This window comes from Camelus ferus, chromosome 5 (assembly GCF_009834535.1).
Source record: "Camelus ferus isolate YT-003-E chromosome 5, BCGSAC_Cfer_1.0, whole genome shotgun sequence".
Lineage (NCBI taxonomy): Eukaryota > Metazoa > Chordata > Mammalia > Artiodactyla > Camelidae > Camelus > Camelus ferus.
In genome coordinates this window covers 70,350,054-70,374,768 of record NC_045700.1, presented here as the reverse complement: position 1 = coordinate 70,374,768, position 24,715 = coordinate 70,350,054, and the positions used below count along the sequence as shown (strand labels likewise).

The following is a 24,715-nucleotide window of genomic DNA, read 5'->3' as shown; positions in this document are numbered from 1 at the left end:
TTTGTACAGCAAAAGAAGTTATAAACAAAAAGAACAGACAAGCTACAGAATGGGAGAAAATACTTGCAAATGATGCTACTGACAGGGGCTTAATTTCCAGAATATTCAAACAGCTCATGCAACTTAATAACAACAACAACAAAAAAAACCCCTAAACAACTCAATCAAAAAATGGGCAGAAGACCTAAACAGACATTTCTCCAATGAAGACATACAGATGGCAAATAGGCACATGAAAAGAGGCTCAACATGGCTAATTATTAGAGAAATACAAATCAAAACTACAATGAGGTATCACCTCACATCAGTTAGAATGGTCATCATCAAAAAGTCTACAAATAGTAAATGCTGAATAGTGTGTGGGAAAAAAAGGAAACCTCCTACACTGTTGGTGGGAGTGTAAGTTGGTGTTCTCTATGGAGAACAGTATGGAGGTTCCTTAAAAAACTAAAAATAGAGTTACCATATGATCCAGTAATCCCACTCCTGGTCATAGATCTGGAAAAAACTCTAATTCAAAAAGATATGTGCACCCCAATGTTCATAGCAGCACTATTTACAATTGCTAAGATATGAAAGCAACCTAAATATTCATTGACAGATGAATGGATAAAGAAGATATGGTATATACATACAATGGAACACTACTCAGCCATATAAAGGAATGAAATAATGCCATTTGCAGCAACGTGGATGGATCTAGAGATTATCATACTAAGTTAAGTAAGTCAGACAGACAAAGAGAACTATCATGATATCACTTATATGTGGAATCTAAAAAAATGATAGAAATGAACTTATTTATAAAACAGAAATAGACTTATAGACATTGAAAACAAACTTATGGTAACCAAAGGGGAAAGGGGGAGAAGGGATAAATTAGGAGTTTCGGATTAACAGATACACACTACTGTATATAAAACAGATAAACAGCAAAGATCTACTGTATAACACAGGGAACTATATTCAATACCTTGTAATAACCTATAACAGAAAATATGTAATATGTATATGTATGTGTGTGTGTGTGTGTATATAACTGAATCACTTTGCTCTACACCTGAAACTAACACATTGTAAATCAACTATACATCAATTAAAAGACAAAACAAAATAGAACAGAGGCAGACTGAGCTGACAGGTACTTAATTGACCTTCATCCCTTTCCTTCTTCCTGTCTGGAACAGATTGTGATCTGAAGGTATAGAGTCCATTTTGTGTTACCCTGCAGTAACATGCACATACTGAAGATAGATTCCAGAAAGAAAGGAAACATGGGTCCATGATGACATCATGAAACCACTGCACTACTACTTAAGGCAGTGTTTCTAAGTTTTTGTTACTCATAGATAAACATAATCAGTTAAGACTGATCAAACAACTTCCACACATACTGACTCTATTCTTCCACAATGGAATCAAGCTACAAATCAGTAATAGAAGGAAACTGGAAAATCACAAATATACAGAAATTTAACACAGTAGCAACAAGGACACTCAGTGCCAAGAGCTTGGTTTCTAACTATCATTCTCCAGTAAAATAACTAGAACTACTTGTAGAAATGATTGATTCTAGGACTGGAGTAAGAAAAATACAAGATAAGCCTGGAACATCTTATATTACTAAAGAGTATGAAAGTGCTCACAAAACAAAAGGATGGGGGCATGTCAAAGGGACAAAGGACACACCAAAAGAGGTCCCACTGGCCAAAGCTGGAAAAATTTATAGACAAAATAAATAAAACCATATTGGATTATAACCCAAAATAGAAAATATGTAAGAGTTTATAGTCATAGAAATAAATGATATAAATAAATAGAGAAGAGACAAATCTTCACAGAAGAATTCCAAAAAATACATGTAGATTCTCCCCCATCCAAGAAGTGGAGCTTAATTCTCACCCGCCACCCACCACCACACACATATACACTTGAAAGTGGGCTACACTTATGGATTTGCTTCCAAAAATCAGAGTAGTGAGAGAAAAAACCAGTAACTTCACCATGGAGAAACCTGGCAACCACAACTTTAAACAGGTGGTGAAGGTGAATATCACTAGGGTCATCAAATAGAAATCATGAACCCCAGATGTGATGTGTTGAGGAGCATTTCATCATTGTGGTATTTTCCCCCAAATCTCATAACCCAAGTCAAATCATGAAGAAAAAAAAAAACAAAATCACCAGACAAGCACATATTGGGGGACAGTATACAGGATACCTAGCCAGTGCTCATCAAGATTATTGAAGTAATGAAAAGAAACAAAAACAAGGACAATCAGAGAAACCGTCACAGACCAGAGGAGTCTGGGAAGATATGACAACTAACTGTAATGTGGTGCTCTGTATTAAAACCTGGAACAGAAATAGGACATTAGTAGGAAAAATGGTGAGACTCAAAGTCTGGAGTTTAGTTATCAGTAGTGTACTAATGCTGGTTTCTTAGTTTTGGCAAATGTCACATGGTAATGTAAGATGTTAACACTGGCGGATAACAAGTGTTGATGAGATTGTGGAGAAAAGAGAATGCTGATGCACTGTTGGTGGGAATGCAAACTGGTACAGCCTCTACGGAAAACACTGTGGGTTAAGGGGCAGTAGTTCTGAAATTCCCCAGAATAAAGACTTCTCTTAATATTTTTATATCAAGTTATGTGGTCATCCTTGTAGCCACAGAGGCAGAGTGTCAAGTTTGCCAACTACACCAAGGATTGGAGTTGAGGCAGGGATAATATCCTCAAGAAGGGATATTGACAGACAAAAATATGTTAACTATATGAACAGTTAATAAATAGTATTGAGACAATTGTCGATCCCTTTCAGTAAAAATGCCAAGTCTTACCTCATACAAAGAAAATAAAGTATAGATGGATTAAGTATTTAAATATAAAAAGTATATATAGAAAAACATCTAGGAAAATGCTGACATAATCTTGGAGAGGGGAAGGATGTTCTAAAGAAGATATAAACTAAAAGCCACAAAGGAAAAGGTGCCAGATTTAACCACAGAAACATTACAAATTTCTATAAGGACCCCAAAGAAGTTAAAAAATGTGGTAACAAGCAACATAGATGATAAAGCATTGTTATTCCAAATACATAAAGCATTCTCACACATAAAACACACAACCTAACTAGTAAATATAAGCAGAGATTATAAAGTCAAATAACAAATAAAAATGGATAATACATGAAATTGTTTACTCATTAATTCTCAGGAAAATACAAACTAAAATATCAATGAAATATTTTGTGCATCAAACTGGAAAAACAAAAATGACCAGGCTGTGGGATAATGGGTATTTTCCTACATGTTGGGTGCAAATGCAAATGCAAATTAGTAAATCTGGTTTAAAGGACAATCTGGCAGTATCTATCAGAATTAAATATGCTCATACACTTTGATCCAACAATTCTACTTCTCATATTTATCCTGTAATATATATGTCCTGGTGAATAAAGATTATACTTACCACTTAGAAAGTGACTATTATGTTCCAAGCCCTTTAAAATTATTTGGGATAGATTGACAGTATACTCATTTCGCAGATGAGAAAACTGAAACTCAGATGTAAATTGCCCAGTTATACAACCGGTTAGTGGAAGAATCTCATATGAACCTAGATATTTCTGCTTGGTAAAACCCAAGCTCTTTTTTACTATATTGTACTAGTTCTCTACAATCACCAAACACTGCCTTTCACTGGTAGGTGAAAGTAAATTCCCCATCCCCATTCCTTTCTTGCATCCTGACCTTTAAGGAAATGATTTAGCATCCTGTCATTGTCAGGGTTTAAATAGAAACTTACTAAGCTATATCTTGAACATCTTAATTTATGAAGGGGCTCTAAAAATGTGAAGGAACTATTGAAAGACTGTCACCTGAATCAGCTATGAGTTAAAAGAGATGTTAGTCCTTTCCAATTCAGATTAACACTCCAGAAGTTTGTCTCAAAATACTGCATTTCTTTAACACACTGTCTACCCTGGCTCATAAAAAAACTCTTCTTTTAACTTCAAACTTCAAAGTTTATTTTACCATAGAATTCTGAAGAGTTTGTGACTTGTTTATGAAGCAATTAGCTTAGACTTTCAGGAATTTGTTCTAGAACTCTGATGTATCTTCAATTTACAAGCCTGTTACCCCAGGTGACAGATTCTTTCAACCTTCTAATTCTGTTGACTACATGTAAACTATGATTTATGGGTTACCTACTGAATTTATCTTGTTCAACTTAGTTTAATCTGTCATGTACAGGTCCAACTAACACCCTTAAGAAAAATATTTAAGGTAAATCTTCTTCCTTTTTTAAAAAATTAGATTCTTCGTTTTGAAATAATTGTAGACTTCTGTTCAGTTGAAAGGAATAACATAGAGACCATCCACCTCCTATTCAGTTTCCTATTCAAGAGTAACACCTTGTGAAACTTTCGTAAAACATCACAACCAGGATATAGACATTATACAGTTAAGATGTAGAATATTTCCACAAGGATCCCTAATGGCCCTTTATAGTCACACCCATTTCTTTCCTGCTTTCACCTCCTACTTAATGCTTCGCAACTACTAATCTGTTCTTCATTTTTATAATTTTGTAATTTCAAGAATGTTATATAAATGAAGTCATACAGTAATGTAGGACATTTTGGGATTGGGTTTTTTTTAACTCAGCATAATTCTCAGGAAATCCATCCAGGCTGTTGTATGTATCAGTGTTCCTTTGTATTTACTGTTAAGTATTATTCCATGCACAGTTTATTTAGCCATTCTCCAGTTAAAGAATATTTGAGTTGTTTCCATTTTTTTACTATTATAGTAAGGCTGCTATAAATATCTGTGTTCAGGGTTTTTTTGTGATCATAAGACTTACTTTGCCTGGGATAAATGCCTAAGAGTGTACCTGTTGGGTTATATGGCAGTTGCATATTTGGTATTTTGAAAAACTGCCAAACTGTTTTCAGGAGTGGTTATAAAATTTTACATTTCCATCAGCAATTTCTCCACATTTCATCAGTACTGAATTTTATTACTGTTTTTTTATTTTAGATATAAAACTTAGGTCAAGGTTTGGTTTTGTTTGCCCATCACGTCCAGTTGCTCCAGCACTACTTGAAAAAGCTATCATCCTCCATTAAATTGCTTTTGCATCATTGTCAAAAATCAGTTGGGTGTATTTTTGTGGGTCTATTTCTGTGATGTCTCTTCTGTTGTCTTGATCTGTGTGCCTCTCTCTCCTCTAATACCATACGCTATCTTGATTCTTGATTACTATAGTTACATAGTAGGCCTTCATATAGTAAAATGATTTCTCCTACTTTCTTCTTTTTAAATGTGATTTTAGCTATTCTAGGACTTGTGTCTTTCTATATACATTTTAGAATAATCTTGTCTATGTTTACAAAGAGCTGGAATTTAGATAGAAATTGCATTAAATCTATAGGTCAATCTGAGGAGAGTGGACATCTTTACTATGTTGAGTTTCCCCATTCATGAACATGGTATGTCTATTTATTTAGATCTTTGATTTCTTCCATCAACATTTTATAATTTTATCATCTGGATCCTTTATTTTGTTAGATTTATTATTTATTTGATTTTCTTTGGAATTACTGTAAATGTTATATTTAAAGTTTTTGCTTCCACATGTTAGTACATAGAAATTCTGCTGATTTTTCCATTTTGAATTTTTATCCTTCAATCTGCAGAACTCACTTATTAGTACTACTGATTTGTTTTGTTTTTTGTAGACTCCTTGGTATTTTACATAATTCTTTCATCTGAAAATAGAGACAGTTTATTCCATCTTTCCCTTTCCAATCTGTGTGACTTTTATTTCCTTTTCTTGCTCTATTACAATGGCGAAAACTTGAAGTACTATATTGAAAAAGAATAGTAAGAGCATACATCTTTGCCTTGTTCCTGATCTTGGAAGGAAAGCATTCAGTCTTTCACCATTAAAATAATGTAGTCTCAAGGTTTTTGTAGATGCTCTTTATTATGTTGAGGAAGCGACCCTCTAACACTAGTTTGCTGAGTTTTATATCATGATTGGGTGTTGATTTTGTGAAAAACTTTTTTGATATGTCAATTGATACAATCACATGATTTTTTTTCCTTTAGTCTGCTGATACGGTGCATTACATGGATTGATTTTCAAATGTTGAAACTAACTTGCATATCTGAAATAAATAACAAAGTTTGTCATGGTATATTATTCTTTTTATACAGTATAGTATTGGTGTGCTAATATTTTGTTGAGGATTTATGCATCTAAGTTAATGAGAGATATTAGTCTGTAGTGGGGTTTTTTGTACTTTTTTCCCCAGGATTTGGTCCATTTCTTCTAAATTGTCAAATTTATGAGCATAAAATTTTTTCATTATTCCTTTATTATCTTTTTATTGATTGTAATATATGTAGGGGTACACTAGGTTTCATTCCTGATTTTGATGATTTCTGTCTTCTTTCTTTTTACCTTTGTCAGTCTTGTTAGAGGTTTATCAATTTTATTGATTAAGAACCAGCTTTCTTCCTTGATTTTCTCTATTTTTTATTAGCTTTCCATTTCATTGATTTCTGTTCTTTATTATTTCCTTCCTTCCTTCTTGCTTTGGGTTTATTTTGCTCTTATTTTTCTAAGCTCTTGAGGTGGCAGCTTGGATTACTGATTTGAAAGTTTTCCTCTTCCAGTGTATGCATTTAGAGCTATACATTTCTCTCAGGGATGTTTTAACTGTGTCTTATCAATTTTGATATGTTGTATGTTCACTTTCATTCTGTTCTATTTTTCTTTATTTCATTTGAGATTTCCTCTTTTACCCGTGGATTATTTAGAACTGTGTTGTTTAATTCCCAAGTGTTTGGTTATTTTCCTGTTGTCTATTGTTGATTTCTAGTTTGATTCCATGTTATGTAAGCAAGATAAAGATGGCCTCTGTATATTGCCCTCTTGTTCACAGCAGGCTGAGACCTATTAGCTCAAAAGCCTGCCAGCACTTGACTAAAATTTGAACATACTCAATTATCTTAAATACAACCCAACTAAGCAGATTTTTAGCTCTTTAGTGACTGCCTTCTTTTCATACTCAAGAAATTGTGCCCAGCATATACTAGTCATAGGTAAAATAAACCCCAGGGGTATAAAGACACTAAGACTCTGCTGCACTTTGGAGTTCTCTGACCCAGAGGCTCCCTGACAGGCTGCTGAGTGAAATCACCTAAACATGTAACCCCCTCTCAGATACCCCTCTCCTCTAGGAAATTCCTTGTCCTTCTCTCCTTCTGAGTAGTAGCCTCTGTGCTGTAGCCCCTAGATGGTCTCATGCTGTGACTTGCCCCCACATGCAAACCTGTCAAGATGTCACTCAAATAAAGCTTACATGTACTATTGCCACCTCATGGTTACATATTTTTCCTTGATCAGCCCCCAAATCTCTTGAATCTCTTTTTTCCATTATGGTCAGAGGGCACCACTATATATGGTTTTAACTCTTTTAAATGTGTTGAACTTGGTTTTATGGTGCAGGATGTGGTCTAGGTGAATGTTCAACGTGTACTTGAAAACATGTACTCTGCTTTGTTGGATAGAATGTCAGTTAGATCCTGTTGGTTAATTGTGTTGTCAAGGTGTTCAATATTCTTGCTGATTTTCTGACTAGTAGTTCTATATATTACTGAGAGTAGGGTGTTGACATTCCCAACTATAATTGTGAATTTCATTCCTCTTTCAGCTGTATCACATTTTGCCTTGTGTATTTTCACGCTTTTTTACTTTAGGATTATTACGTCTTCCTGGTGGATTGATACTTTTATTATTATATAACGCCCCTACTTGGCTCTAGTAATTTTCTTTGCACTGAAGTCTATGTACTCTATCTGATATTAATACAGCTATTGCTGAATTTAATGATTACATTTTGCATGACATATCTTTTCCCATTCTTTTGCTTTTAATTTACATATGTTATTGTATTTGATGTTAATTTCTTGTAGGCAGCATATTGTTGGATAATGTTTTTTATTCACACTGCCAACTCTGTCTTCCAAATGGTGTATTTTGACCATTCACCATTTACTTAATGGTGTATTTACATCATTTACCATTTACTAAATTTCCACATCGGTTACTATTGACATATTGGGCTTAAGTCTGCCATTCTGTTATTATTTTCTGCTTGTTTCCTCTATTTCTCATTCCTTTGTTTTTCTTGACTTACCTTCCTGTGAGTTACTTGAATATTTTTTAGGATTCCACATTGATTTACTTACAGTTTTGGAGTATATTGTTTTTTACAGTTTTATTAGTGGTTGTGCCAGGTATTATAATATATTCAGTTAACTTACTATACTCTACTAGTACTGATATTTTACCTCTTCAAGTATAGCAATTTAATTCCAAGTAGGCCCTTTCACTCTCCCTACTTAAAAAAAATAACTGTCTTGAGTATTTCCTCTACTTAACATTGCACATCACAGCAGTAATCTGTGATGTTGTAATCTTTGTTTCAATCATCACATATTATTTAAAAATTCATGAAAAGTAAAATAGTCTATAATATTTGCCCATCTGATATTTCTTTCTTTCTGTAGTTCCAAACCTTCTTCTGTTAATGGTTTTCTTTCTTTTTAGAGACCTTCCTTTAGCCATTCATTAAGAGTATGTTTGCACCAACAAATTCTCTTCGTTTTCATTTGCCTGAGAATGCCTTTATTTCCTCTTCACTCCTGAAGGATATTTTTGCTGGGTGTAGAATTCACAGTTGCCAGTTCATTTCTTTTAGTACTTGAAAAAATGTTGTGCCACATCCTCTGGTTTTCACGATTTTAAGTGAGAAAATCACTGTTACTCAAGTAGGTATTCCCCTATAGGAAATGCAGTGTTTCTCCTGGATGCTTTCAAGATATTTTTTTCTTTAGTTTTTAGAAGTGTAAAAACGTTGTGCCTTGGTATAGATTTCTTTGGGTTTATCCTCTTTGGACTTTGCTCAGCTTCTTTAATCTATAAATTTATGTCTTCCACAAAAGTTGGGATGTTTTCAGCTATTATTTCTTCAAATAATTTCTCCTTCTCCTCCTCCCCTTCCACTTCTTTTTCCTCCTCCTCCTCCTTCTTCTTTTCTTTCTCCCTCTTCCCATTCTCCCTCCCATCTCCACTTCTTCTGGGATTCTAATAATATGAATATTAACTCTTCTGTTATTATTCCACAGGTCCCAGAAATAATGTGGTTTTTTTTTTTCAGCCTGTTTTCTTTCTGTTGTTCAGGTTGGGTAAATTCTATTGATTTCTATTGATAATTCCTCAAGTTCACTGCTTCTGTCCTCAGTCATCTCCACACCACTACTGAGCCCAATCAATGAGATTTTAATTTTGGTTATTATCTTTTTCAGTTCTATAATTTCCATTTGGTCTTTTTTATAACTTGTATTTCTCTGCTGATAATTTTTATTTTTTCATTTGTTTCAGGAGAATTTATGATTGCTTGATGAGGCATTTTTATGGTGGTTGTTTAAAGTCCTTAGATATTTTCAAATCTATTCCTCTTGGTATTGGCTTCTGTTCATTACCTTTTCTCATTGATGTTGTGGATTTCCTGGTTCTTGGTATGACAAGTGATTTTCAATCATATCCTGGACTCTTTGGATCTTACAAGACTCTGGATCTTTCAAAATATTTTTTAGCTGGCAGTCACCCTGTTGAGGTGCTGCGTGGGGGCCAGCCAGGTGGCTCTGCACGTTCAGCTTCCCACCAGGCTCCCCTGACACCGCCCTAGCAAACATGGGGCAATGACTCACACTACCTTGTTGCAGACAAGTAGGATGGACATTGAGCCCCTCCCTCTACCCTGCTGGCATCTTTCCAGGGAAGTGGGGCAGCCACTTGCACCACCTCTTGCTTCCACGTGTGGGTGTAAGGCCATTTCTCCACTAGGCCCCTTGACAACAGGCAGTACAAAGGGAGAAGCGAAGTGCCATGTAGCCTGCCTCTCACCACCTAGTTTTTACTCACTGACGTCAGGTGAGGGTGGAGGCTCAGTTCCCCACTGGATCCTGCTGACACAGTGAGGAGGATGAAGCCTAGTGATGACTAGGACCATACAGCACAGCCTCGTTAAATCTTATTGCCTCTAAGTGCAGATAGGGGCACAGCTGGCTACTGGACCCTGATGGGAGAATCAGAGCATTGCCTGCTTTCACCAGGCAGGGAATGAAAGATAAGCTCCCAGCCTAGCCACACCAACACTGTCCAAGCAGGGGGACTGGTACCATGTGTGGAAAGAGAAGGCATGTGGTTCTTGCATTGGTGTTTGGCTCAAGTAGGGCAGGTATTGCCAAAAGAATTTTCTGCTGTTAGCCCACCCTTTTCTCGGTCCCTTGGCTAGTGGGTAAAGGCTTTCCTTGGAACTCTTTTGTCTATTGGCAGCTTCTAGTTGGAGGCTTCTGCAACACCCTTTTCAGAGTATAGGGGATCCAAAAAAGGAAACTTAAGAGAACTCACCACCATGTCCTCCTCAACTCCTGAGATCCCCAGGCAGTCTACCTTCTTCTTTCCATATTTCAGACTTCTATGCCTGTTTGTTGTGTTATATGTACATTTTTTAGTTGTAAGGGAGAAGACCTGGGAGTAATGGGGCTATTCCATCTTGGCAGAACTGAAGTCTATTCATTTTAATGTAAAACTTCTAAAAATTTGTAGGTTTCTTTAGCATTGCTGTTTAATTTCTCTACACTCTTATAGTAACAATTTTGTACTTTGAACAACAGCAGTACTAGAGTAACAACTTGTAAAGATAAGTTGGGATGTCCTTACCTTAGGAATTAGGAGATCTCATCTTGATTCCTACCTAGTTGGTATATATGAAGGCTATCCTTTCTCCTGCTGTGTTAGCCATTGTGCTTCTCCCTAATGCCGTGATAAATCTTTTTCCTTATCCTCCATTTACCCTTTCTTTTCTTCTTCTGCATACATTTTAAAGTGGTGAACTTTTGTATACCAATTATATAAATTGTATGCATGTGTATGTGTCTGTATGTGTTTCTAACAAAGAAATATACCTATCATTTGCAGGGTTTTCATTGAGTTGAACACCCCTCTCCCCACCTAGGCTTTGACTGTCCCCAGTCTAGACCTTGAGGAGTTATAACATGCAGTTCCCCACATGCACTGGTGGACTTTGACGTTGGCTGCAGGTGATCTTATAGGAAGTGAGGAGTGCAGTATCCCTGAGAATAGGAAAACATATTTAGGGTATACTTGTGAGCATTTGCCTAACACTACCGACACCTTGAGGGGGAAGTTACAGAGCACCTGGTAGACAGAAACTATTAGTGGTAACAGTAATAAACCAAAACCCATATGGTAAATAAGTAAAATACAACATCCACCTGGTGACTACCTTGTACCACTGTGCTAGGTGCCAGAAGATAAAAGATGAGTGAGATAAATACCTTGCCCCAATCTAGTAAAGGCCATGGTCACATAATCAATTATAAAGGATGGGATATTGCTCTAGTGGTAATGTGCCAAATCACCATAGTTAATATGGAGTCAAGCCCAATCTTAACCCAACTGTCAGATCATCTTTATCTGTCAGTTTTACTTTGCTTATGCATACTGTGCTTTATAAATTTATCTCCTTTAGAACAATCGTGTTCCTGTAATGTAATGGTTTATTCCAAGTAAGTCTTTTCCTCTTTCTGGCTATAAAGTCTTTGAAGTCAAGAGCTACATTCTTTTCATTTTTATAGCCACAGTACCTGGCACATAGTAGGCACTTGTTGAAAAACTTGTTGTCAAGTTCCTAGGTTCCAGACATTGTTCTAGATGCTGGGAATACAAGACACAAATTCTTAGCTGTCACGATGCTTACATGCTGGTAAAGGAGATGAACCACTATGATTAAAGATCATAGTGCCCTGTCATTTAGCAGGTGGTTTGTACTTTGCTTAGGAGTCTCTAAGTGAATACTCTGAAGACCCTTAGGGCTGCATATTTCTGATAAAATTTGTCTTTGTTAAAATAGTCAGAGTTGGAATAGACATAAAATCTTTGTTTCTCTAGTTCATTGATCCTATCACAATATGAATTGCTTGAATGGTCCTGCGAATGCCATTCCATGAGGGTTCAGTTCAATTCAACCAACACAATGAAGCTGGCAAGGCACTGGAAAATATTTTACATATATTAATCACACTGAATCACACTTTTTGGTTAAAAAGGCCTTTCATTACCCCCATATCTACCCTCCCTCTCCTGCCCCAGTTCTGTTAGGTACATTCTTCACAGAATGCTCCCAAGGCATCCTATCCACTTATTCAGTATTACAGATGTATTATAATTCCCCTTTTCTGTCAGCTATATTCACTAATACATTTTTAGTTACTTAAGATCAGGGGGGCAGGAGAAGGTGGTTAATCATATGCATTCTAGGGTCAAATCCCAACTCCCTCATCTAAACTTACTGAGCCTCCATTTCCTCATCTGCAAAATGTATACAATAACAATGCCTACTTTGCTGTAAGGATTAAATAAAATAATGCACATAAAAAGCTTAATAGACACCCACCTATAGTATATTATTGTTAACTATTAATCAGCATGGTGCCTGCTATACAGTAGGTAGTCAATAAATGTTACATGAATTAATCTCTGTATAACCCCAGCTAATAGTGAAGAAACTGGTGCCAGAATCCAAATCTTGTGACTCAAAGTCTTGTACTCTTTCTGTAACAATAAGATATCTTGTAGATATTATGCAACTTTTTCCCTAAATAACACTTAGAACAGTAATCAAGTGGGATTTTTGTGCTCTTTTTAGAGCATGAGCCTGGAAAAAGTAGTTTGAAAACCAAAACATTCAATTTCCAGGATATTTTAATAGCTTATTGGGACAACTGGATGGAAGATTAGAATAAGTAATGTCCTGGACAATTGGGATTTCTGTCTTTAAAGTGACTAAGCCCTTTTGCACAGAGTCCAAGACATTCTTATATCAAATTCTACTCTCTACAAAAGAGAGTTAGCATGGTTCTAATGCTTGAATTAAGAAGTCAGTCATTAAAAATTACAAAGAGAAGCACTTACAGGTCTTTTAGGGCTTAGAATCTTTCCCCTGGTGTGAGCATGGTTCATTAACTACTGAGTGCAAAATATGAAGTAGACCAAGTTTTGCTTTCTCTTCTCACCTTTCATCTCTGTGGGTTTTTTTTTTTTTTTTTTTTTTTTTTGCCTGATCCTCACCCTAAGCCACATAACCCTTCTTCCATTTCTGAAATACTGCTGTTAGCCTGCCATGGCATTTAGACAGTTGAACGCTGAACAACTGAAAATTCTTAAGATGCAGAAAAAGGAATCCAGTATAGTTAATTTCAAGTATTAATGGAAAATTGGGATGAGGAGGATGGCTTCTTTAAAAGTGTTAATATCGCAGCAGCTGGGCAGAGATAGTCTATGTTTTCCTGGTACTACTGTGAGTTGCCTATTGAGCAACAGCCATTTGAGGAGAGGCAGAAGCAAAGAATTAAATAGTACATATTGCTAGAGTTAATTTTATATTTGTATTGCTTTATAATAATTTATACATTTATAATAAACTATGATAAAATAAATACAAGTAAAATTAATTTACAATAAATTAATAAGTTCACAATAATAAAGCATATGCTTTCTTGATGACAGAATACTGTCAGTAAATATTAATTAATTCAAAACAATGTAAAATGTTAACAATGGTTTTTAAAGGATATATCAATCTACTCACTGATTTTCCTTTTCTGTTTGTATTTTTCTGTCCAAAGTCTTTATCTTGCATTAACTCAACTGAAAAAGAATTTAAAAATAATATAATTAAGTTAGCATTTGTGGCATTTGACAAGGGTGCTCTATAGACATGTCTCTAACGTGTACAGCACAGCAGTTAAGAGCAGAGGGGGCTGGAACCTGACAGCCTAAGCTCGGTCTCTGCAACTAACTAACCATCTCACAGTGGACAAGTTATCTTCTTGCCTCTCTCTGTCTCAGTTTCATCTGTCAGAGGGTGAAATCCCCTCTCATAGGACTGTGTGGTTTAAAGAGCTAATGCATCTAACACTGTGTCTGGAACCTAATAAACACAACCAAATGTAAATTTCGCTGTTATTGCTACCGTCATTGCTACTCCCTCTCTTCTGACCCCTGACACACTGCCCCCTTGGATCTGTCATCGACTAACTCTGATTGTTAAAATGCATATGTTGTTACTAAAATTAAATGTCATCATGCACTGTATTTTATGTAAATAAAAGATTGTCTTTTAGTCAGATTATAGTCAATGTATTGAATACTTCTACTCTTCTGGTTCTTCCTGCCAGTTCGAAAAGTGAAGTAAAAACTTATAAAAAAAAAAAAAAAGGAAGTCTCATTACTGCACTCTAGGTGGTTCTGAATTGTCTGTGGCTGTTAAAGATTATGCACCTTATTCAAAGCTGAGCTTGACTTGACATTAAAAAGATTACTTTTACTCATCCTTCTCGGAGCCTCAGTTTAGCCTGTCCTCTAGCAGTCATGTGGGTAATCTTCCATCACACATTTGCTATACATAACCAACTCTGAAAGCTGTGTGGACCAACAGTCTACATCCTAGATACCTTTCATGAATAATTATGTATTTCCTCAATTCAATTCATAACCCTAGAGAGGAATCTTACATAATAAACTCAAGAGAATGTATAAAGTATGGAGAGGAGCGACCACGGTCTTCAATGAATTGTGCTGCTGGGCTAAGATAAATGTGCATAAACATCAGAGCCAGAGGGTGTCTATGAAAATAGCTCCCAAGTAACTGGGCGAGGCATATGCCTCTAATTTGCTTAAAGGTAATGCTAATTTAAGAAATTTAGCAAGAGTGCTGTATGAACCCTACTAAATGAACTCTTTAATGTACTGCATTTTATTTTATATAATGTATCTATAGAAGTATTAGGTTAATTATGTAAGACTAGTCTGCATAAGTAAACCGAAAAGTGTAATGCAAAATATAATAAAGCCATTTTAAAATAGATTTAGGAATCTTGAATAGTTTTTAAAAGACTCTGATCAGATATAAATTTAGGAATATAGATTTTTAGAGAAACTGGAGACCAAACAGTCTTAAAACCATCTCCCTCATTTTAAATAGGAGAAAAATCCAAAAAAGTTAATAACCTGACCAAGAGCAAATAGGAGTGAGCAATAAAAAAACCACTGTTTTTAACTCTAAGCATTAACTTTTTCAAAGGTACACCATTGATGTTTTTTCCAATTCTGATTTTGTTTTGACGCTGCTTATAAAGTGTCCTCTTTACTCTTCAGAGGAGAGTGGACCACTGGCTTGTCTCACAGACTTCTTTTATAGAATTTTCAAACTAGTTAGCCTTTCTATGCCTCAGTTGCCTCATCTATAAAACTAGGATAATAGTGTCAATTTCACAGGGTCGTATGACTATTAAATAAATTAATACATGTAAAATGTTTACAAAGCTATGAAGATTAAAGAAGGCAATGTAAGACAACCGCAAGGGAGTACTGAAATATTTTCTCAATATCTAGCTTCATTCTTTCATTTTTAAAATGGGAAAATCAAGGCTTTTGTAAGACAAATGGTTGCCTAAAGTCACAAGGCTAGTTAGTGGCAAGGCAGGGGTGAGATCCAATTTATCCCCTCATTAATATTTTCTATTACTTGATAGATAATTTCTCCTTTTCAAGGAATAGTCAGAAATAATAAAATAAGGAGTTTTCCTGCTATTCTATTAGATTTACTCCAAAAGTTCTTTTATGATTAGATTGCAAAGGATATTAGAATGAAAGTCTTGTAGGAATCATATCATGGGTACCCAAGTATCCTAGTCTTCCAGGATGTCTTATTATTCCTAAATGCTATTCCAAATGGTAACTTTTTCTTCTAGAATAAATTGTAAGTTAGGTGTACTTTAAATTTTTCCTGATATTTAAAGTATTCCTAAAACTAACATCCTATGTTTTCAAAAAGCTTCCTGCACCCAATATATGTTCTTAGAATTGTTAGTATTCTACAGAACAGATGTATAAATACATATACATATGTATGCATATGTATAAATACAAAGACATATATGGCTAAAGCATTAATTTGTAATCATTTTCATTTCACTACATTTAACTATTCAAGATAAGCCCAACCTCCCTTTTTGGGGGATTCTTCTAAAAGGATACTTCTCAGTCACACTTTCATCAGATATTTTCCCTGTATGTCCTTTTTAAAAATATATATATATATATTTTTTCCATCTTCTATTCCCCAGTAAGTTCTTAATTAGAGGACACTCTCTACAGCTCAAGGATGCTTTCAGATTACAAAGAAATGTGCTTGCTGCTCATCTTCCCTGTCAAGGGTTTTCATTATCTTATTTTCTCCTCATTTTAATTAGATTACTAATCTCCTCTGGATGAATATTCAGTTACTACACAGCCATGTTCCACTTGTTAAATATTAAACCAGCTCTGTACTAAACTGTAAAAAGTTGTTGCCTCAAGATGTCCAAGTGTCCATCTCACATTCATTGCCCTGGCTACCTTGAATCCCTTAGGAACCTCCCATTTCCTTCAACCCCAACATGGCACAGCAAGGGACCTCCAGAATCCTGGTCCAACAGCGTTGTCTGGTCTGGATGCTCCCTGCTTATACTATACTGGTTGTTAAGTAATTTGAATATCACCTTTGGCTTTATTGATATGTCAAATGTGTCTTCATTAATGATACCTCAGAACTCCTTAAATTTTTCATGCATGTAAAATAAATATCTAGGATCTTAAGGCCACCTGTATTTTGTTTTGCTTGATCTCCTACTAATATTATAATTCCATAGGTTTTCATGTCAGTAATCACAAATATCTTAGTGTAATTTGAAGGAATATCTTGATAATAATTATTTTACATGAGTTCATGTTCTTAATTCACTGAATATTTGAAAATTACAGCTATATATACAAACCATTACTTACCTACACTATTAGGGATATTTAAATTTTCATTCACTGAGCTAAAGGAACAATATGAACTCTGAAATAAAAACAGATGAGAGAAGGCAAATAGAAAAACAATTAAATATCAATATGATTTTTAAACTTGGCATTACTGATGGCTATAAATAATAATAAAGTGAGATCCAGTGTTACCATTTGGCTTTATTTTACATAAGGAAAATAATTCTCTTATTTATATAATATTAGTAGGCTGTTGAGGTAGGAAATGGCAAGCATCAAAAAAAAAAATGACATTACTTTGTATATAACTGACTTCTTATTCTCTCTAAGCCCTAGGGAACAAAAATAGTAACTTCAAAGATAAAATAAAAATAAGGTTAATATCAAAGAAAACATATCAAAAGTGAATGGAGAAGTGATATCATGAAAAATGGTAGGGTAAGGTGGTCAAAGAATTCATCTCTTCACTGAAACATATAAACTATCAAAGATTGACAGATAACTGTTTCAAACTCCATAATCTCATACAAAACTCATAGCAGCCAGGGATTGGTTAATTAAAAAAAAAAAGGACAGCTAAATTTTGGTGTTTTAAGAAATCTGTCAGGTCATTAGCTCACCACTGAGATAATGGAACAGAGATTTCAGTGACTGACCACAAATGACAAGGAATATAGCCTTTGTAAAAAAAAAAAATAGTTTGGATAGGTCACTAAAGAAATGTGACTGCAGCCCTTTAAAATCAACAACAGTAACTCTGGAGAAGAAGAAGAATTTAATTTCCAGAGTTAACATTATAATATTTAAAGTGCCAATTTCTAACAACAACAAAAAACAAGGCATACAAAGAAACAAGAAATATGGCCCATTCATAGGAAGAAAATTCATTGATAGAAATGTCCCATGAGGAAGCCCAGCTATTGGATTTACAAGACAAAGGTTTTAAAACAACTTTCTTTGGCCATCATTTAAAAAGTCCACAAACAATAAATGTTGGAGAAGATGTGGAGAAAGGGGAAACCTCCTATACTGTTTGTGGGAATGCAGTTTGGTGCAGCTATTATGGAAAACAGTATGGAGATTCCTTTAAAAACTAAAAATAGAGTTACCATATGATTCAGCAATCCTACTCCTGGGTATGTATCTGGATGAAACTCTAATTCAAAAAGATACATGCACCCCAATGTTCATAGCAGCACTACTTACAATAGCCAAGACATGGAAACAACCTAAATGTCCATCAACAGATGACTGGATAAAGAAGATGTGGTGTGTGTGTGTGTGTGTGTGTGTGTATATATAATGAAATATTACTCAGCCATAAAAAAGAATGAAATAATGCCATTTGTGGCAACATGGATAGACTTGGAGATTGTCATAGTAAGTGAAGTAAGCCATAAAGAGATATCACATGGTATTTTTCCATGTGAAATCTAAAAAAAATTAGACAAATGAATTTATGTACAGAACAGAAACAGACTCACAGGCATAGAAAACAAACTTTCAGTTACTGGGGTCTAGGCGTGGGGAATGAGGGATAAACTGGCAGTTCGAGTTTTGCAGATACTAACTACTATATAAAAAATAGATATACAGCAGGGTCCTACTGTATAGCACAGGGATCTATATTCAATATCTTGTAATAGCCTATAATGAAAAAGAATATGAAAAGGAATATATATATGTATAACTGAATCACTATGCTGTACACCAGAAATTAACATGATATTGTAAACCAACTATACTTCAATTAAAAAAAAACATTTTTAATAAAATAAAACAACTTTTTAAAATATGCTTAAAGAGCTAAAGGGACTCATGTACAAACAACTAAAGGAAACCAAGAAAACAATGAACAAAAAATATATATAATAAAGAAATAGAAATTAGAAAAAGGAACCAAATAGAAATTCATCAGAGAATATAATAATTGAAATAAAAAAATCTTGAGTTCAAAAGCATATTGAGCAGATAAAAGATGGAATCAGTAAATTGAAGATAGTACATTAAAGTTATCTAGTCTGAGGAGCAGGAAGAAAAAAGAATAAAGAAAAATGAACAGAGCCTAATGGACCTGGGGGACAACAATCAAATATACCAACGTACACATTATAGGAGTCAAAGGAAAAGAGAGAGAAATGGTCAGAAAGAATATTTAAAGAAATAATGGCCAAATACTTCCCAAATTTACTAAAAGGCATGAATCTACATACCCCCAAAGCTCAACAAACTCCAAGGAGGATAAACTCAAAGATATATACATCAAGACATATTATAATCAAACTCACAAAAGACAAAGAGAGAACTTAAAAGCAGCAAGAAAAAGGTGACTCATCACATACAAATTTCATCAATAAGATTAGTAGCCAATTTCTCATCACAAACCATAAGTTAGTAGACAGTGGAAAGAAAAAACTGTCAATCAAGAATCCTACAACAAGTAAAACCATTCTTCAAAAATGAAGAACTAAGATATTCCTGGATCAATAAAAGCTAGAGGGTTTTGTCACTATTATTTCTGCTTTACAAGAAATGATTAGGGAATCTCCCAGGCTGAAAAGAAAGGACACTAGACAATAATTCGAACCCATATTAACAAAGAACCCTGGAAAAAGTAACCATGTGGCTAAATATTATTATTATACTTTGGGCTGTAACTCTTAAAGTTTCCTACATGCTTAAAACATATTTATTTTTATTGAAATATAATTGACATACAATATTGTATTAATTTTAGGTTTATATAAAGATTATGTGTATATATATATGTATATATTGCAGCATGGTTACACAGTAAGTTTAGTTTATATCCATTGCCACACATTTATACTTTTTTTCTTGTGATGAGAACTTTAAAGATTTACTATATGCAACTTTCAAATATATGACACAGTATTGTTAACTACAGTTACTATGCTGTATATTATATCCCAAGGACTTATATCTTGTAACCAACAGGTTAATAATTTTGCCCCGCAAATAATTTTGCCCTGCAAAATGCACCTCTGGTAACCAACAGGTTAATAATTTTGCCCTGCAAAATGCACCTCTGGTAACCACAAATCTGGTCTCTGTATAAATGAGTTTGGTTTTTGTTATTTAAATTCCACATATAAGTGAAACTATGCAGCATTTGTCTTTCTCTGTCTGATTTATTTCACTTACCATAATGCCCTCAAGATCCTTCCATGTTGTTGCAAATCACAGGATTTCCTTCTTTTTTATGGCTGAGTAATACTGCATTGTGTATGTATACTACATTCCCTTTATCCATTCATCTATTGATGGACACTTAGGTTATTCCATATCTTGGCTATTGTAAATAATACTTCAGTCAACATGGGATGCAGATATCTTTTTGAGATAGTGATTCTGTTTTATTCAAATACATACCCAGAAGTGGAATTACTGTACCGTATGACAGTTCTATTTTTAATTTTTTGAGGAAACTTCATATTGTTTTCCATAGTGGCTGCACCAACTTACATTCCCACCTCTTATTTATTTTTAGTATTATTTTGTAATAAGAAAACTTAACATAGCAAAATTTTAAGTATACAACAGAGTATTGATAACTGCACACACTATGCGGTTCAGTAGATCTCCAGGATTTACTCATCTTGTATAATCCAAACCTTGTACCCTTTGACTAATATTTCCATTTCCCCCTCTCCCAAACCCTGCAACCACAATTTCACTCTCTGCTTCTGTGAGTTTGTCTATTTTAGATTCAACACATAAGCACCATCATGTAGTACTTGTTCTCTTTGTCTGGCTTATTTCACTTAACATAACATACTCCAGGTACATCCACATTGTTGCAAAAGGATTTCCCTCTTTCTTTTAACTGAATAATATTCCATTGTATGTTATATATCGTACTTTTAAAATCCATCTGTCAATGGACACTTAGGTAGCATTCATATCTTGGCTATTATGAATAATGCTGTGATGAACATGGGTAGGTAAATATATCTTCGAGATCCTGGTTTCAATTCCTTTGGATATATACCCAGAAGTGGGATTGCTGGATCATACGGTAGTCCTATTTTTAATTTTTTAATCAACTAATTGGGATGTCCATGCATCCCAACTGACCACAGAGCTTTAGCTGTTCCCATCAGGGTGTAGGACACATAAGTGAGCCATCATGAGTGTCCCAGCCCAATCAAGCTCCCAGATAGTTACAGGCAAGCCAAAATCAACTAAGCAAAACAACTGCCTAGCTAAGCACCACACAATCTTGAGAAATATATATAAATGGTAGTTTGTTATGCAGCAATAAATAACTCACTTACCAAATTAAAACTGAATATTTTGGAAGTCAGACTCAATAAAGAAATTAAAAGGCAAACCACAAACTATGAAAAAGTATGTGCCATGAATATACATGGTTAATATCCTTATAATAACCAAGAGAGCTCATTATAAAACCTAAACAACATCACCAGGTACTCAACAGAAAAAGAATGGACATAATCTGTCTACTCACAGGGAAAATCAAAATGGCTAATAAGCATGAAAAAGTTTTCATCATTATTTAAAGTATCAATACGCAAATATCATTGGTGAGAATATAAAGCGGTACAGTCTTTCAGGGAAGCAATTTGTCAACTTGCCATTTCTATAAATATATGAGGAGATAATCACAGGTAGAAATAAACAGGTAAAAGGATATTAATTTCAAGCTTAATGTCCAAAAATATAGAAAATGTTTAAAATTATTGAATATCTGTATTTAATAATAATCTACATCTTCTAAATTTTTTAAAAAATCCAGGTAACATGCTTATAATGTCAAGTTTAAAAAAGGATAATATAAAATTATATATACATATAGTTTAATCCAAGTTTTCAAAAATAAATAAGAGATATATATGTGCATAACAAAGACTGATAGGAAATAAAATTATTAAATGTGGCAGTACAATTATAACTACTTCTATTTTCTCCTTTATGCTTCTATTTTCTAAATTTCCTATGATGATTGTATATTACTTTCATATTCAGTAAAAACAAGAATGTTTTTCTTGTTAAGTTACATTGGTTAGGGTATTGCTCTAGGTAATTAAGAGTAATTCCCCAACTAGAGATATTTAATAAAATTGTATCTTTTGGAATTTGGAAAGGAATTTAGAAAGGACCTAGTATGATCTATACATTCAATAGATGAGAAAATAGAGATTTAGATGCCCAAGCTTGCTGAAGTATTCAGAGGTAGAAACTTACTTAGAACTCAGATGGTTTCCTCACTGACCAGTATATAATTTTAAACTGCTTTAAATAAGACATAAAGATCTAAGTAGAATAACCATCATTTTGAGAAATGCTTTACCCTGATATACCTTTAAATTTACATTCAGATCATTTTCATTTTAAACTATGAAATTATTTGTAACGGGGAGCACACATGCTACTTCCTATAGTTTCATTAAAAACTTCCACTGAAGTACCTTCCCAGACTTCCCTTTGAATTTCGATTTTGTTATGTTACATTTCCAGGTGAACTTCATACCAACCCGTGACACTGCTTTGTATTACTGGTATCTCAGCTCACTTTGCTTTTCCTTCAAGGGTTTTTCCTCCTAACTTGATGAGTAGGGTAGGAATGTTAGATATACTTAGACAGACTTCTGCTTGGAGATATTGAATGCATTTTCAATTTATTTGTATTTAATTTTTTAAATTTATGAATTATTTTGTTTTTCCTAGTCTCGTACTTCTAATATGAGGGCAGATACCTTTAAAGTTCAAGGTCTTCCTTTGGATCATGGCTTTGAAAGCTACCTCTTGATTCTGAATCTGGGGAACCTAAGCTTGTGTTCTTTCTTCAAGCTAAGCTTAGGTTGTTGCTTTGCTACCTAATTTCTATAGGAGATGAATCTAAGTTTCTCCTCTTTATTCTACCTGGATTTGTATTAATATTTTTCAATTTTACCTCTGATGGAGATGAGTCTGTTTTGAAAAGGCTTGGACGTCTATCCTTCAATTTTTCTTCTGATGTAAAGAATACATTTTTCACTTTTCTCTCTGGTATAGCTACTGGCTGGTATTCCTCTAAAGCTGGTATTAAGTCTTCTTCTGTTAATGTCAGGCTAGGAACAGTGGGCAACGGAGTATCTATTTGCTTTGTTGACGCACCACTTTTAGGAGCAACAACACTGGAATCATCTTCACCTGACTGGTTTAAAGTTGGTAGAATCAGGCTTTTCTTACCATCATTATCCAGTAACTAGAAAATATATCAAAAAAAAAAAAAGCCACTGATTAATCATTACCGACTAGGAAATATTTTAAACTAACAAACCAGACTTAAAATCATTTGTACTTTTATCTTTTATCATAACAAGTTACCATCAATATTTGTAAATTATTACATTCTTTATTAAAAGCATTGAGAAATTCTCAGCTTGCCTGAAACCATGGACTACAGAATATTATCCATAAAAATGATCACACTGCATTATAAAGTGGTGGTTCTCATATATTCATATTTTATAAATCAGCAATGTCTCAAAGAAGAAAATTGAGAGGTCTGACATTTTACTGTTACTATACTATCACCAATATATCATAAAAGACGAAAGTTTATTATAGCAAATTGGCACAAAGAACAGTATCATAAAAATCACAATTATGTCATAAAAGAAATTTTAACAGCAAAATAGTACAAAGAATAGTATCATAAGAGAAAGGACAGTCTGTTAAGCCAAGTACATTTAGCCATATGAAAAATTCTCTGTGTTATCTTTTTTTTCTCTCTCCTTGGACTGTGGAAAACAGTTTTAGTTGGAATTTTGGGAGCCCCTGACCCAGGAATAGAAATCATTGTCTTAATTGTCAAGTAGTACAGAAGAATCTTTTTATTTTTTATTAGTTTACATGGGAATCCACTGCCCTATGGAACGACTACCTTCTGTAAAATTAGCTAAAAAGCAAATAATATTATGTGAACTCTACTTAATTCTATTATAAAATATAACTATTATTATAGTTCTATTATAGAGAATATATAGTCCTGTTATAGAGAAAAAACTAAAGAACGTAATTAGGTCTGTGACAACCATTTCTAAGATCATTGTGCAGCACTTCATGCTTTAACTTGTTTCTCCCCTTCTGTTCGTGAATACCTTTTGTCTCCTATATTTGTATGTATTTTAAATGTTACATTTGATGCTGAAACTTCCCTTTTAACAGTGTGATTTAACTTAAATAAATTGTGTAAGTGTAAAGACATTCTTATAACAAAAATAAACATGAAAACGTGAATAACTTCTTTTTTTAATTTTTTAATTTTGAGGGGAAGGTAACCAGGTTTTTAATTATTTTGGTGGAGGTACTGGGGACTTCACCCAGGACCTTGTGCATACTAAGCAAGCGCTCTAACACTGAGCTGTACCCTCACGCCCCTTTAATAACTTCTTGAGTGCTTTTTTCTTTACATCTATAAATATTTCTCCATTTAAAACTATTTCATCCTTTTATAAAATAGTAACTATTAGAAATTCTCTCTCAAGTTCCCTTACCTCACTTGGAATAGTTTCAGCTCCCTTCTTTATAAGAGGGTTATCTGTTAAGAATTAATAGTGTTTTATTATATATAAAACAACCAACACATTATTTATATACACTAATAAAATATTATAATTTTCTCACCAAGAACAATTTAAATCAATGCAGCTATTCAAACATAAACACTACATATTTAGCAAAAATAGGCTGGCGAATCTCTGGAA

General features: G+C 34.1%; 1 protein-coding gene across 1 annotated transcript in view; it reads right to left on the bottom strand.

Annotated features, from left to right (window-relative positions):
- The window catches only part of C2CD6 (C2 calcium dependent domain containing 6), a 76,606-nt gene that overhangs the window by 12,024 nt on the left and 39,867 nt on the right, over positions 1 to 24,715 (bottom strand). The window contains exons 12-13 of the mRNA XM_014563680.2: positions 24,506 to 24,549; positions 22,918 to 23,211 (exon numbers count right to left, since the gene is read on the bottom strand). Coding sequence (XP_014419166.2) covers positions 22,918 to 23,211; positions 24,506 to 24,549 — 338 coding nt within the window. The remainder of the gene's footprint in view (positions 1 to 22,917; positions 23,212 to 24,505; positions 24,550 to 24,715) is intronic.